A 16,083-nucleotide genomic window follows, 5' to 3' on the forward strand; every position below is an offset into this window, starting at 1 on the left:
AGGTCCAAGGGACTGCAAATCGTCCCACCTCTGGCCCTGTGGAAATCAATTAAGAAAAAAAAGATATATAGTATATCCCTGCCCTATATTTTCTTTTATGCAGAGAAATGACATCTCCCTTAGGATTCCAGAGGGACCCATATCTAAAGAATGGCCCTGGTAGCACAACTCCAGTGGAGTTTCATTGCATGGGAGGTATGGGCAGCAGTGCAAGGGCAGAGAGAGGGAGAGGACTTCTACACAGATGATGCTGACCTTCTACAGATGTCCTGGGGATCAATACAGATCCCTGGATGTGTGAGGTTTGAGGATGTCCACAGTGGTCTTTTCTGCAAGGTGACCAAATACTACACCTTTCTCTCCCTGACAGGATGATGAGGGAGAGATCTTTTCCAGGGAATCCGCTTGGAGATTTCCTTCCTCTGAGGTCTCTGTCACAGAAGGGGTTGATCTTGGCCAAGGAAATTCACTGTTGGATGAAGTCTCTTGCTCAAATATGTGGAAAGGACTGGGGGTAATGAGGAAGGGCTCCTGGCTAAAGAGCTCAGATTTTACATCAGGAACTTCTGTAAAAACTCCTCTCTGGCAGTAATATGGAAAGGGAACAGAGATTAGTAGTGGAAGTGGCTAAACAAGGAGACTTGGTTGAGGCTGTGTTCCACAATGGGTTTAAAAGATTGGTCTTGCCTGAGTTGGGCCTGCATTTATTTTTGTTTTAGAACCTGTTTCCATAAAATTAGCTAACGTTGAAATCTTTGTGGGGAAACACTCTGTGGAATGGTGGCCAGTTTACAGTTGCAAATAAACACCTACTAATGCTATGGAACCTGAGAATCAGCTCCTGTTTCAATTACCTGACAAATTAGAATTCAAGATTTCCTTTTTGAAACCTAACGCAATGCAGTGAATACAGTTCCCCAGTCTGGGTTAGGTGTTAATGTCATCAACTGTTGTAGGATACTAATGTTACTCTAACTCTGGTCTTGCAAATGAAAAGCAATGTCTTTGGGATATTTCACAGGGATTTTCAAGGTCTTACTATTTTTTGTTACATTTAATCAAGGAATGTTAAAGGGATTGTTAAGGATGCTGGCCTTTTTTCATCAGTGTGACCCCAGGAAGATATCAGTAAATGTAACATAATTAATAAGAAGATATTAATAAAAGAATATGATCATAACATCGATAGCAATTATGGAAAAACCTAATGAACCTACCAAACTTATCATCAATGCTAGACATACAATATAAATCATGACATTGTACTGAGCCATGGATTATTTTACATTATAGCAAATTATATGGTCCTCATCCCATCTGAATCAGTAAAAATTGCCATTTCATCTCCATAAACTTTCAGACAATCATAATGTACCTTATTTCTAAAAATATCATTTCTGTCCTTTTACTGAACATTTACATTCCTGGAGTCTAATATCAGTTAAATTGAAGTGAATAATTGCCTGACATGTGAGAAATGCATTTACCTCATACATATATATATTTCTACTTCATATACTGAAAACAATTATGTATGTATATTAAGCCCTTTGTTTCTATTGTGAGCAATGCATAAACCTTCTCTAGTGAATGCTATGAAAGAGAAATGATTTCTCCATTTTTAGAAAGTGTTAAAAGCTGCCACCCAACATTTTGTGTACATAACAAATTATTTCTCACACTGTAGTCTTCCCTAACAACAACACAATTGCTTCAATAACATAAAAACTATAAAATGGCTTTTGCAGCGCAAATCTTAGTAGTGCATAAAATAGAAAACAGAGTGCACCTATTGAACAAAAAATATCATGCAGAATATATTTCTTTATAGCAAACTTTTAGAGTCATAGAATCATAGAATCATAGAATATCAGGGTTGGAAGGGACCTCAGGAGGTCATCTAGTCCAACCCCCTGCTCAAAGCAGGACCAATCCCCAATCAAATAATCCCAGCCAAGGCTTTGTCAAGCCTGACCTTAAAAACTTCCAAGGAAGGAGATTCTACCACCTCCCTAGGTAACGCATTCCAGTGTTTCACCACCCTCCTAGTGAAAAAGTTTTTCCTAATATCCAACCTAAACCTCCCCCACTGCAACTTGAGACCATTACTCCTTGTCCTGTCCTCTTCTACCACTGAGAATAGTCTAGAACCATCCTCTCTGGAACCACCTCTCAGGTAGTTGAAAGCAGCTATCAAATCCCCCCTCATTCTTCTCTTCTGCAGACTAAACAATCCCAGTTCCCTCAGCCTCTCCTCATAAGTCATGTGTTCCAGACCCCTAATCATTTTTGTTGCCCTTCGCTGGACTCTCTCCAATTTATCCACATCCTTCTTGTAGTGTGGGGCCCAAAACTGGACACAGTACTCCAGATGAGGCCTCGCCAATGTCGAATAGAGGGGAACGATCACGTCCCTCGATCTGCTCGCTATGCCCCTACTTATACATCCCAAAATGCCATTGGCCTTCTTGTCAACAAGGGCACACTGCTGACTCATATCCAGCTTCTCGTCCACTGTAACCCCTAGGTCCTTTTCCGCAGAACTGCTGCCTAGCCATTCGGTCCCTAGTCTGTAGCTGTGCATTGGGTTCTTCCATCCTAAGTGCAGGACCCTGCACTTATCCTTATTGAACCGCATCAGGTTTCTTTTGGCCCAATCCTCCAATTTGTCTAGGTCCCTCTGTATCCTATCCCTGCCCTCCAGCGTATCTACCACTCCTCCCAGTTTAGTATCATCTGCAAATTTGCTGAGAGTGCAATCCACACCATCCTCCAGATCATTTATGAAGATATTGAACAAAACCGGCCCCAGGACTGACCCCTGGGGCACTCCACTTGACACTGGCTGCCAACTAGACATGGAGCCATTGATCACTACCCGTTGAGCCCGACAATCTAGCCAACTTTCTACCCACCTTATAGTGCATTCATCCAGCCCATACTTCTTTAACTTGCTGACAAGAATACTGTGGGAGACCGTGTCAAAAGCTTTGCTAAAGTCAAGAAACAATACATCCACTGCTTTCCCTTCATCCACAGAATCAGTAATCTCATCATAGAAGGCTATTAGATTAGTCAGGCATGACCTACCCTTGGTGAATCCATGCTGACTGTTCCTGATCACTTTCCTCTCATGTAAGTGCTTCAGGATTGATTCCTTGAGGACCTGCTCCATGATTTTTCCGGGGACTGAGGTGAGGCTGACTGGCCTGTAGTTCCCAGGATCCTCCTTCTTCCCTTTTTTAAAGATTGGTACTACATTAGCCTTTTTCCAGTCATCCGGGACTTCCCCCGTTCGCCACGAGTTTTCAAAGATAATGGCCAATGGCTCTGCAATCACATCCGCCAATTCCTTTAGCACTCTCGGATGCAACTCCTCCGGCCCCATGGACTTGTGCACGTCCAGCTTTTCTAAATAGTCCCTAACCACCTCTTTTTCCACAGAGGGCTGGCCATCTACTCCCCATGTTGTGATGCCCAGCGCAGCAGTCTGGGAGCTGTCCTTGTTATTGAAGACAGAGGCAAAAAAAGCATTGAGTACATTAGCTTTTTCCACATCGTCTGTCACTAGGTTGCCTCCCTCATTCAGTAAGGGGCCCACACTTTCCTTGGCTTTCTTCTTGTTGCCAACATACCTGAAGAAACCCTTCTTGTTACTCTTGACATATCTTGCTAGCTGCAGCTCCAGGTGCGATTTGGCCCTCCTGATTTCATTCCTACATGCCCGAGCAATATTTTTATACTCTTCCCTGGTCATATGTCCAACCTTCCACTTCTTGTAAGCTTCTTTTTTATGTTTAAGATCCGCTAGGATTTCACCGTTAAGCCAAGCTGGTCGCCTGCCATATTTACTATCCTTTCGACTCATCGGGATGGTTTGTCCCTGTAACCTCAACAGGGATTCCTTGAAATACAGCCAGCTCTCCTGGACTCCTTTCCCCTTCATGTTAGTCCCCCAGGGGATCCTACCCATCCGCTCCCTGAGGGAGTCGAAGTCTGCTTTCCTGAAGTCCAGGGTCCGTATCCTGCTGCTTACCTTTCTTCCCTGCGTCAGGATCCTGAACTCAACCAACTCATGGTCACTGCCTCCCAGATTCCCGTCCACTTTTGCTTCCCCTACTAATTCTTCCCTGTTTGTGAGCAGCAGATCAAGAAAAGCTCCCCCCCAGTCCAGAAGATCATACCGCTTATGCCTTGTAAACATTATAATTTCTTTTCATTTACTACATCAAAAGAGCAATCTATATTTTATACATAGCAATAATGCACCATTATTAATGTGCACGATTTTGAATAAAGTCAGAAGTTCTCACTTTCTTTAGACACAGCTTTTAAAAAAACAAAAAAGCAAATCAAAACAAACAAAAAACTGAGCAAAAGGAAAGGAAAAATCCCAGAAGAAATGTCAGGGAGAAGATATAGGTCAGCAGTGCCAGAGCACATAATGTACTACAAAATTGGGTGGGGGGGAAGCAGGATGGAACAGTTATTATATAAAGATTTATATTAAACTCCTTACTATGGCAATTTGATCAATTACCAAAATGTATAATTTTAATTTTAATTTTAATACAGGCTGTGCCAAAAAGACATTCTTTTTCTGTAATCATGTTAAACAAGCCCTAAAACGCATCTTTTAAAAAGCTCTTTATAATGTAAATGCCAGGGCCTCCAAATGATCAGACTGACACATTGCAAAATGTAATGAGGTATGTTAGTCCAAGAAACAAATTACAGGCCTTGTTATTCCAGATTAATCTGAATCCATCTTTTTTCTCAACAAACAAACAGACCCTGGAGGGTGGTGATTAGCTACTGTGTGCTTGTGCTCTAAGGTAAAGCATTCTCATTGAGTTCTATATTCTCATCTAAACATGTTGCAGTAAGCTTTTATTAATTTCACAGGGAATGAAAAGTGCCCCAGGTGCTAAAGCTCTAAGATCTAGTAAAGTTCCAACCTAAGTGATACATAGGGGTTTTTTGTAAACCCTCTGCAATCACAATACACCCTGTAAACCAAGATGACCATACAAATCTATGGCATATATCATGGATGGCCAAACATACTGACCCTCCAAGATGCATAGGACAATCTTCAGAAGTTCGAGAGCTGAGGCGCGCCTGCAGGTCTCAGCGCTTCAGCCCTGTGGCAGGGTGATGGGGCTAGGGGCTACTGCCCTGCAGGGTCAAGGGGGTCTCAGGGCTTAGCCTCACAGGGCACACCTGCCAGGGCTCGGGACTTCAGCCCTGCTCCCACTGAAGCCCCAAGCCCCAGCAGGAGCCTCCCCTGGGGCTGAAACCCCAAGATCCCTCTCCTTGCTGGGAGAAGCCCCACCACCCTGCCACAGGGCAGAAGCCCTGAGCTCCGCCAAACAGTCTGGTAGGTGGAGAATGTGGATGTGTGGGGGCTCCAAGAGCCACACTTTAACTGTAAAAGAGCCGCATGTGGCTCACGAGCCGCAGTTTGACCATCCCTGGCATATATTGTCTCTGTAGCTCTCCCTACAGCTTTCAATGTGTATTTTCCTATTTTTATCCCTGATTTTACTTTCTCTTATTGCTGACCAACCTGGGTGGTTTTTAAAGGTTTTCCTTAACCCCAATTTTATGCAATGTAAAATCTGTTAAAAGCAAAGCTAGCTAGAATCAGAAATCAAAAATGTTCCTTTCCTTCTCCATAGGAAGGTGTGTACCCCATGTTTAAAAATGTATTTACATATGCCAGCAACCTGAAGTACTAACATTCTCCTAAAAAGTGCATTTGCTTTACATTTCACTATATCTCTGGGTGTTTTTCAGCCGCTGGTTTAACTCAAGAGCAAGGTCATCTGGGCACCCCATGTAGCTTTCATTTTCAACTGATGCAAAGGCAGAGAAAAGGACAGAGAAAGAGTGCCCTATTTACTTCTGCCATCCTGCAGATCTGTTGGTGAAGGCTTAGGAGGAAAAATAATCTTGAAGATAAGAATTAAAGGTTGCTGAAGAGAAATCAGCCATGGAAAAGGGGTTCTTCATTGTGTACCTTGCTGGGTCCATCTGTAATAATATATTGATGGAACATGACACAAATAAAGAAATATAATAGAGATAATCTTTTTATTTTGTTCAGTTTCTCATACACACAACAGTCACAATACTTTATTCTGGGTAATAAGGTACAATAAAGGAAGTATATGACACTTTCAGTTGTAGTGCTTTTGATAGATACAAGTTGTTACAGTAGAGGTTTATTATTTCATTTTTTCTTAACACAGAACCCAGTGCAGCTCCTACTGATGTCAAGGCTACAGGTTTGTCTGTATCAGAAATTCTGGTTGCATGGAAACATATTAAAGAAAATCTAGGAAGACCACAGGGATTTGAGGTATGAATACAGAATAACATAATAAAAAGCATTGTTATTGTTGCTAATATTGCATTTTGCTAAAGTTTGGAATGGTGAAACTTCAGTAGACATTATGCTCATAATATATGACTATCTGTAGGAGAACAAGGGCTATAGAAAACGCAGCTGGGGTACTGGCATAGCCTTTATTGCTTGTTCATGCTTTTAAACAGTCCATTGCAAGCTCTTATAGGGTCCCTAAGGGTATATCGACGCTGAAAAAAAAAACCCTCTGTAGCAGCGAGTCTAAGGGCCCAGGTCAACTGACTTGGGCTCATGGGGCTCAAGCTGTTGGGCTAAAAACAGCAGTGCAAGTATGGCGGTACAGTCCTGTACACTGTACAGCAAGATATTGATAGCCAGTATGGCATACTGGAAAGACACGGGAGCAGCCAGCGGCCCCATACCTGAAGCTCCTCTGGTGCAGCTGTACTGCCCCCAGCCCCTCCCCCTGCCCTTCCATGGAGCTGTGTCTCCTCCATCTGTACAGCGGCAGCCCCGCCAGAGGACAGGTCTGGGGGGTGGGGCTGGGAATTGTAGAGCCCCGCCCCCCAGACCTGTCCTCCAGCGGGTTGTTGCTGTGGTACACAGACAGAGGACGGAGACGCAGCTGTGTGGAAGGGCAGGGGGTGGGGCTGTGGGTTCTGCTCCTTTCCCCGCTGCGGTTCGCGGGAGAGCCCTGAGTAGAACAGCAGCAGCTCCTCCGGTGGCTGTACCGCCCCAGACCTATCCTCCGGGGACAGACGGAGGGGACGCAGCTGCGTGGAAGGGAAGGGGGTGGGGCTGGGAGCGGTAGACCCAGGCCGGAGGAGCTGCTGGCATGGGGCTTCCCAGCTGCCCCACATTCTGCTCCTTTCCCTGCTGCGGTTCTGAAGTCTCTGGTGCAGCAGGAGGAGGAGGACAGAGTCCCCCCCCCAGGCAGTGGTGAGCTGGAGCCGGTTCGCACCGGTTCGCATGAACCGGTTGTTAAATTTTGAAGCAGATTTTAGAACCGGTTGTTAACCCGCTTACCTGCAGGGGGCGCTGAGGCTTTGATGGGCTCCGGCCGGGAAGTGATGTAATTCCTCCTCCGGCCGCTGGGGGCGCGGCGCTGCGGGAGCCACGTGGGCTGCCGCCTGGCCCTGGGCACGAGCCCTGTTGTTGCTGCTCCCCGACCCCTGGCCCGGGGGCTCTCGCTGCTGCCTGGTGGGTCCCCTCTGCTGGGCCTGGGCTGCGTCCTGCTGCTCTCCCCATGAGTACCCACCACCCTGCCCGCAGCCAGCCCCTGCCGCACCCCCTGCCCTGTCTAGAGACACCCCCTGCCTGCCCACAGCAGCCCCTGCCGCACCCCCTGCCCTGCCCGCAGCCAGCCCGTTTCCAGCCACCCCCGCACCCCCTGCCCGCAGCCAGCCCCTGCCACACCCCCTGACCACAGCCAGCCCCTGCCGCACCACCTGCCTGCAGCCAGCCCGTCTCCAGCCACCCCCGCACCCCCTGCCCTGCCCGCACCAGCCCCTGCCGCACCCCCTGCCCTGCCCACACCAGCCCCTGCCGCACCCCCTGCCGTGCCCGCACCAGCCCCTGCCGCACCCCCTGCCCTGCCCGCAGCCAGCCCCTGTCTCCAGCCAGCCCTGCACCCCCCTGCCCTGTCTCCAGCCAGCCCCACACCCCCTTGCCTCCAGCCAATCCCGCACTCTCCTGTCTCCAGCCAGCTCCACACCCCCTGCCCTGCCCGCAGCCAGCCCTGGAGCCCCTGCCTCCAGCTAGCCCTGCCCACGCCCCTGTCTGCAGCTGGCCCCACGTCCACTGGTGCCCTGCAATTCCCAGGGCAGTAACCCTGTACACCTGCTTCAATGAGGGGGGCAGGGAGCAGTTGGGAACCACACATGTGCACACCCTAGGGTGACCAGACAGCAAATGTGAAAAATCAGGACAGGGGGTGGGGAGTAATAGGAGCCTATATAAGAAAAAGACCCCAAAATCGGGACTGTCCCTATAAAATCGGGACATCTGGTCACCCTAGCACACCCCCAGGGAGTGGCGGGGACCCACACATGTGAAACGGAGCTCATTTCTAGTTCAGGCCCATCTTTTTAAAAAAGAACTTTAGGCAGGGTTAACATACATCCGTATTTTCCCGGACAGGTCAGGCTTTTTGGTTCTTAAATCGCCGTCCAGGAGGAATTTTTAAATTTTAAAAATTCCTCCCGGGAAAATACGGATGTCTGGTAACCCTGTTGGTACAAAAAATACATACTGGGGCACATCCCTTAAATCAGAACTTTTTATAGGGAACCAGTTGTTAAGATTTTGGCAGCTCATCACAGCCCCCAGGTAGCGTGGGATGTATCATGGGAAGGGGTGGGGAGATCATGGGGAGGGACTGGGGGAACCTGGGGCTCCGGGCTGGGGGGTGGGGTGGGGAGGAGTCACATGGAGGGTCAGATGGGGATGTCTCGTGCCTCCACCCCCCTACCGATAAGAAATGGATTTTACTTGCACGAGTGGCTAAAAATAGCAGTATAGACATTCCCGCTCAGGCTGGGGCCCTGGCTCTGGTACCCTGAAAGAGGGGAGGGTCTCAGGGCCTACCCTTCAGCCCAAGAGGGAATGTCTCTACTGCTATTTTTAACTGTGTAGCACAAGCCAGAGTCAGTTGACCCAGGCTCTGAGACTGGCTGGCTTGGGTGGGGAAGGGTGTTACAGTGTAGACATACCTAGATGGTCCCAAAGAGTTGAAAGAACTGCAAGTCAGCTAGTGTGATGACTTCCCTGGCTACAGAAGTTTAAGTGTGGACAATTTTCAGGTCTAAGCAACCCGTTCAAAATAGTTATTTACTGAGAGACATCCCTGTGCATGGCACTCCTTGAGCAAACATAGAAGACACAATCACTGTCTTTTTTAGTGTGCTTTCTTAGAGATTATTGCTGTTGGTGATGGCTTGGAGGACATCTGCTGGACAGAAAATTGCGGGGGTAGGTACCATAAGGCGGAGAAACCTGTTCAATCACCACAAGGAAGAGAAGCTCTACTTCAGGGATTGGCAATATTTGGCATATGGCCCGTCACAGAAAACTGCTGGCAGGCCGGGACGGTTTGTTTACCTGCAGCATCTGCAGGTTCGGCCAATCACAGTTCCCACTGGCCGCGGTTCGCCGTTCCAGGCCAATGGGGACTGCGGGAAGTGGCGGCCAGCACATCCCTCAGACCTTGCCGCTTCCCACAATCCCCATTAGCCTGGAGCGGTGAACTGAGGCCCCCATAGGAGCTGCGATCGGCTGAACCTGCGGACACTGCAGGTAAACAAACCGTCCCTGCCCACCAGCAGATTTTCCTAGCGGGCCACGTGCCAAAGGTTGCCGATCCCTGCTCTACTTCAATGTGTTGTTTCCCTGGTGTTGAGGTAAAGGACTGGATTTGGAAATGGAACTGGCTGCTCTTTCAGATCGAGCTTGGAACCAAAACTACAGGGAGTGGTTTGGAGCTGAGAAATGTTGTGTTAATTTAGATGGAATGTATGGACTCAAAGAGTCAAAGATGTTATAACATAAATCAGTCACTGTACAACACTAAACACTTTTAAACCAGGTTTGGGATTTGATATGCAATGGGATAAGAGGGAAGGTCCTCATATGTATTGGTAACCAGTTAAAAGATAGGAAACAAAGGGTAGAAATAAATGGTCAATTTTCAGAATGGAGAGAGGTAAATAGTGGTGTCCCCCAAGGGTCTGTACTGGGCCCAGTCCTATTCAACATATTCATAAATGATCTGGAAAAAGAGGTAAACAGTGAGGTGGCAAAATTTGCAGATGATACAAAACTACTAAGATAGTTAAGTCCCAGTCAGACTGTGAAGAGCTACAAAAGGGTCTCTCAAAACTGGATGAATGGGCAACAAAATAGCAGATGAAATTCAATGTTGATAAATGCAAAGTAATGCACATTGGAAAACATAATCGCAAGTATACATATTAAATGATGGGGTCTAAATTAGCTGTAACCATGCAAGAAAGAGATCTTGGAGTCATTGTGGATAGGTCTCTGAAAACATCCATGCAATGTGCAGCAGCAGTCAAAGAAGCGAACAGAATGTTTTGAATACTGCGTGCAGATGTGGTTGCCACATCTCAAAAAAGATATATTGAAACTGGAAAAGATTCAGAAAAGGACAACAAAAATTATTCAAGTTATGGAACGGCTGTCATATGAGGAGAGATTAATAAGACTGGGACTTTTCAGCTTGGAAAAGAGACGACTAAGGGGGGATATGATAGAGGTCTATAAAATCATGACTGGTGTGGAGAAAGTAAATAAGGAAGTGTTATAACACAAGAACTAGGGGGGCACCAAATGAAATTAATAGGCAGCAGATTTAAAACAAACAAAAGGAAGTATTTTTTCACACAATGCACAGTCCACCTGTGGAACTCTTTGCCAGAGGATGTTGTGAAGGCCAAGACTATAACAGGGTTAAAAAAAAACTAGACAAGTTCATAGAAGATAGGTCCATCAGTGGCTGTTAGCCAGGATGGACAGGGATGGTGTCCCTAGCCTCTGTTTGCCAGAAGCTGGGAATGGGTGACAGGGATGGATCACTTGATGATTACTTGTTCTGTTCATTCCCTCTTGGGCACTTGGCATTGGCCACTGTTGGAAGACAGGGTACTGGGCTAGATGGACCTTTGGTCTGACCCAGTATGGCCGTTCTTATGTTCTTATATATAGAGACCTCAGCGTGCTTAGTGCCATGGAAAATACACCATTAAAAATCCTTTTAACCTTTCATTAAAGAAACAGAAAAGAAGGGAAAACAATTAAAGAATTTGAAAAGTAAAGTATTAAGTAAGGCTTTCATTTTAACAACATTCCTTGCTCCCTTTACCTTTAGCGGGAGAGTTTTTAGAAGGAAACAAAACCCATGTTTGACAGTCTTGTAGATGGTATCAAAGATGGTATTAACAACTGTGCTTTCCGGGGAAAAAATAATATGTTAGTTGGTTGGGATGGACCTGAGCTGTTGTCATTGCTGCTAATGTTAAAGTCCAATCCTGGTTCCTAAAAGACAAAGCAAAAGACAAACACACACAAAAGGGTACGCAAAAGAACAGCAAAGATAGAAAATGCTATTTCTGTCTCCGGTGATCACTTTCACCAGCAACCTCACTGCTGGAAAAACACAGGCCCAGCACACAGCTGATCAGCCACTCCAAGACCCGTCAAACGTACTAGCATCAGGCTGTTTAGGGCATTGCATTTAGTTGCCTGTCTGGTTTCCTTCTCACAGCAGTGTGGCAAAATATGCAATATTGGCTGGCTAAGTCAGACTTTTATTAAACCGAAGGCAAAGAGAGAGAGAGAGAGAGAGAGAGAGAGAGAGAGGAAAGGAAAGAAATAAGGTGAAGAAGGAAAAAGACACAGCTGGCAGGGGGTGAGGCAAAGTCTCACATCCCAGGGAGTGTTTGGGTTTTAGCCAGAACCGTGGCAGTGTCATCTGGGTCTCTCTCTCTGGCCCAGTCTGGTCAGGACATCAATCAGGACTAGTACAAAGAAGGTCTGGGGTCCCAGGAAATGGCCACGGTGGCAGCCGTGATGATAAAGCTTACTACAGCGGTTGTTGGCAGAAAGCTGTTTCTTCTGCTAATTTCCCCCCAAAGTCTTTTCTTCTTAAGAATCTCAAAAGGGAGTGTTGGGTAGAACAGTCCATCCTCTAGTTATCTTGTCCCCCAATAGACCCAATTTCCAACACACCAGTTTTGGTTCATTGATTTCCAGTCTTCTACTCCTCTTGTTTGCAAGTCATAATCTTAACAAAGCCCTTGAGTGGTATCAGCTAAACCCTTTTTGTTTACATTAATTCCGTCTCTGTCTCCGTCTGACATCTTTTCTTAAACAATTTTGTATAACAGGTCATTGTGGCAATTTATGAACTTTCACTCATTTTTTATAGTTGAGCTTACATTTAGAGTAAATGTGTAGGCCCAGTTATCGCCACAGGACTCAGATCCACCCAACTGGAACACCAGCACAGAGTTGAGCTTGTGATTCAGGCTTATTTTTGTTTTTAACCCTATATATGGGCTACTGAAACTTGTTTAACTTAAAGTTAATAAATATCAACAGTAGCGTGTCTGGTCTTGGCCAAGGAAATAATGGTATCCTAGTATGCATTGCTCTTGTTGTAAATAGCATCCTAAACCCAGTTTCTAAGCTGCATTTATTTTCATTTTAGACTCATTTAAAGAAAATCATAATCACTTCTGAAGCTCTCAAAAGTCTAGGAAGAACCATTATCAAGCAAATATATATCAATGCAACTTACACCTCCTTATCTTTCCCAGTTATTAAATTTGAGTGAAACCAAGCTGGAGCTGGTACAGAGTTATGTGGTTTTTTAAAACATCTTCATATCTGATACTCACAGTTCAGAGATTCAGTTAGAAATACAGTTGGATTACAGGAGTTGCATTAATTGCCTCAATCTGCATCCAGGTTGTTTCCACTTTATGAAAACATGTTACTGTGTAACATCGACAGACCCTGGTCATCGTGGGCAGGACCGAATTTGGGACCTCTGGAGCTAAGTGCATGAGCCTCTACTGCATGAGCTAAAAGCCATATGCCCTTTTGGTAAGGCTGTGGAGCAGACTCATTAATCTCTAAGTGGTCTCAGTGCCACTAGATGGGACAGAGCACCACGATCCAGGAGGTGCGTGAGTTACAACTGCATCAGGGTCTGCCATGCTGTATTGCTGCCACTTAAGCTTATGCTTAACCACGCATGCTTAAGCCCCTTTGACTTCAGTGGGTGTTGGTCCAGGCAATAAGTACACAATTCAGAGGAACCATTTTTAGAGAGTTCTTTGTTCTCATATTCCCGTAGTTAAAAACATGTCTGTTTCCACCTTTCTCAGTCCCTCTTTTATACTGTTATTCACTGGAGTGAAGTTCCTGAAAGTCATAATCCAGATGCCCAGATATTGCATTTCATCCTGAACCAAACAAAGTCCAAACTGGAGAAATCAGTTTTAGGACAATAATGAAAGAGGATTCTAATTGTATCCAATTAAATATGAAGAAATATCATATTTGGACTAGTGTCATAGTCCAATCCAATATACACAAATATATTGGCTTTGCCTGTATTACTGCTTTTAAAAATCATGCCAACTAGCTTAAGGCCATATTGTACCATCTCATGCAGTAAAAGTCAGAGAGAGAAACAGAAGAGAGTAAACTCTGGTAATGGAGCCAGTGAGATTTCCTATGAGAGCTCTTCCTGGGCGGAGAGTGAAAGGGGGTTATATCCTCCAAACCCCGGAGATCCTGGGGTTGTGCAGTAAAAGGAAGTTTCAGCCAGACCGAGGGGATTGCCTATCCATTCTTCTGTCCATTCTCACCACCAGCACCACAGCTTACTCAGGAATCATGATGATATCAGCTAACCTCATCATGCTTGTCCAGTATATATTTTTTTCCTCCCTGGAGGAGTGAAAGTGCAGAACAGATGTAATGATGCTACCAGCAGCTTTAACCTTAGCTGGATTTTCAGCTGGAAACACCACCAGTTTTGGAGAGAAGCAAGCAGCCCTGTCCCCATTGACCCAGCCTCATCCTAACCATGCAGTGGTTATGTCCTTGTTGTGGCTACTGGGTAGGAATGGAGAAGGCTGGTATGTTGGCTTCTCTGCTCCCTTTTGCATTTTTGTGTTTCTGTGGTCCCCTTCTACTCCTCACTGCAGTAAGTGTATCTTTTCTATTTATTTGCATTCCCAAATATGTTTGTGGATCTGTCTATTGTAGTCATACCAGTCAATGACCCTGATCTATCAACCCAGATCTTTTTTTATTATTATCCTGTGTTTCATTTACCATGTAATTCTCCACACTGCATTCTGCAAACCACTCATCAGTCCTGGCTTGTTATATTTTAGTCACACTCCTTCTTTGTGTTGAACGTGCCCCTTTCCCTGTGCACATGACTTGCTACTATCCGGAAAAGTTGGTAACATACGGTGTTTCATTTATTACAGCTAACTGCTATATAAAGAGAACAAAATTATACCTAGTACAGATTGTAGTGGCACTGCAAATGTACCTCTCTCCATTCTGAAGTGTTTCCACTCACTAGTAATCTTTGTCTTCAATCTCCAAGATAGTCTTTTATCCTCTGAATAGCTTGCTCACTACACCCTGCCTTTTAACCTCAAAAACGAGGCTTTGTGTAATACCCTTTCAAAAAAAATGTGATGTCTAAATAAATTATGGCTACTATTTTCCCTGCCCTTATCCCATTGATTTCATTGATTCTCAACATGTTGAGGTTTATCTCAGCCTTTCCACATTTATTCTGTCTTGAATGAAATCATTAGACTTTTATTTCCCAAATGAAAATGTTTTCACTCATGATGACAACTCTTTCTAGAAGAATATAGCTTTGAAATCATCTTCCTTTTTTGTTGGTCTGTCATCTAATGCTGCTTCATATAGCAGTGAATATGTTAATTTGTTTGAGATGGTTTCAAGTAGGTAGTTCACTGGGCTTTCTTCAGATCAGGGATTGTCTTCCTCTGTGGTTGGAATGTCCTTAGGACATCTGGAGTGCAGTCTAAATAATAAATATTACCTGCTTCATGTCCTATGTTAGCTCACTTGCAGAAATGAGGTTGGTGATTATTATTAGCATTGGTGTTTATTACTACTGTCTTCTTGTGCTGTGCATCAAGTTTAAACTGATAGTCTGGGGTTTTCAAATGAACCGCAGGGAGTTAGACACCTAATTCCCATTGGATTTCAAGTCATGAGTGTAGAAATCATGGAAGTACAATTTTTTCCCTGCTCCTCCTTTCCCTGGTGGGCATGGGAGTAAGTTTCTGTTTCCTTTTTCTGGGTGCATCTTACTCTTCTTTATGAGTCAACAGCTAGGGGATTCAATGTTCCTCCCACACCAACAGTGCCAGAACCGGGGTGGGGGGGGCATCCATTTTTGGTCACAGGCCTGCCCCTTCCCCTCCTCTTCCCCTTGAAGGCCCTGCCCCACGCAATCAGGCCAGCAGATGGAGCCCAGCCGGGGAGCCCAGACAGCATGGGGCACTGCAGCATGGACCCTCCACTTGCCCAGGGTGGGGGAGGGGTCCAGAGCAACCCTCAGCCCATGTCCCCACCCTGGGGCCCCTCTCCCAGAGCAGGTGGAAGGTCCATGGCTTCCGGCCTGCAGTGCTCTGGCTTTTGGCTTGGTTGGTGGTGAGGCCTTGGGTAGAAGGGGCCACAGAGGGGCCCACCACACACACACACACTTTTAGGAAGGCTCTGCCACCGCTATGCCACACCCAACCCCTTTTCAAAACTTCCCTGCAGACAAAGGCTCCCTCTCTTCCTCACCCCACCAGCCTCCAACGGAGTTTTCAGCTGAGCAGCCCGTATTCTGTCAAGTAGGAGAATAAGGCTTACTCCCTCGCATCCCCAGAAGGCCAAGCAAGAGGAAATGAGATCCAAAGATAGTATTATTGACTCATTTGAAGTGGAGAGATTTAAATGGCAAGGGGCTAATGGTTTGGAGGACTAGCATAGGTCATTGACTCTAATCTCCATTTAGGCTTGTAAAAAAACCCACATAGCTCACCCAATGTGACTGGCAATTTCTATTAGGAAGTCCCAGAAGTGCAACGGGAAAGGGTCTTGGATTGAGAATCATTGGCAACAAGGTCAAAAATAGCTTG

The 16,083-nt window shown here is 45.7% G+C and overlaps 1 protein-coding gene across 2 annotated transcripts in view; it reads left to right on the plus strand.

Moving 5' to 3' along the window:
* Nucleotides 1–16,083, plus strand: part of CNTN5 (contactin 5) — a 970,129-nt gene that overhangs the window by 931,533 nt on the left and 22,513 nt on the right. For both annotated transcript variants that reach the window (XM_043529333.1, XM_037889811.2), the window contains one exon: nucleotides 6,255–6,364. In XM_043529333.1, the coding sequence (XP_043385268.1) occupies nucleotides 6,255–6,364 (110 nt within the window). The remainder of the gene's footprint in view (nucleotides 1–6,254; nucleotides 6,365–16,083) is intronic.

Source organism: Chelonia mydas, chromosome 1 (genome assembly GCF_015237465.2).
Source record: "Chelonia mydas isolate rCheMyd1 chromosome 1, rCheMyd1.pri.v2, whole genome shotgun sequence".
NCBI classification, from domain to species: domain Eukaryota; kingdom Metazoa; phylum Chordata; order Testudines; family Cheloniidae; genus Chelonia; species Chelonia mydas.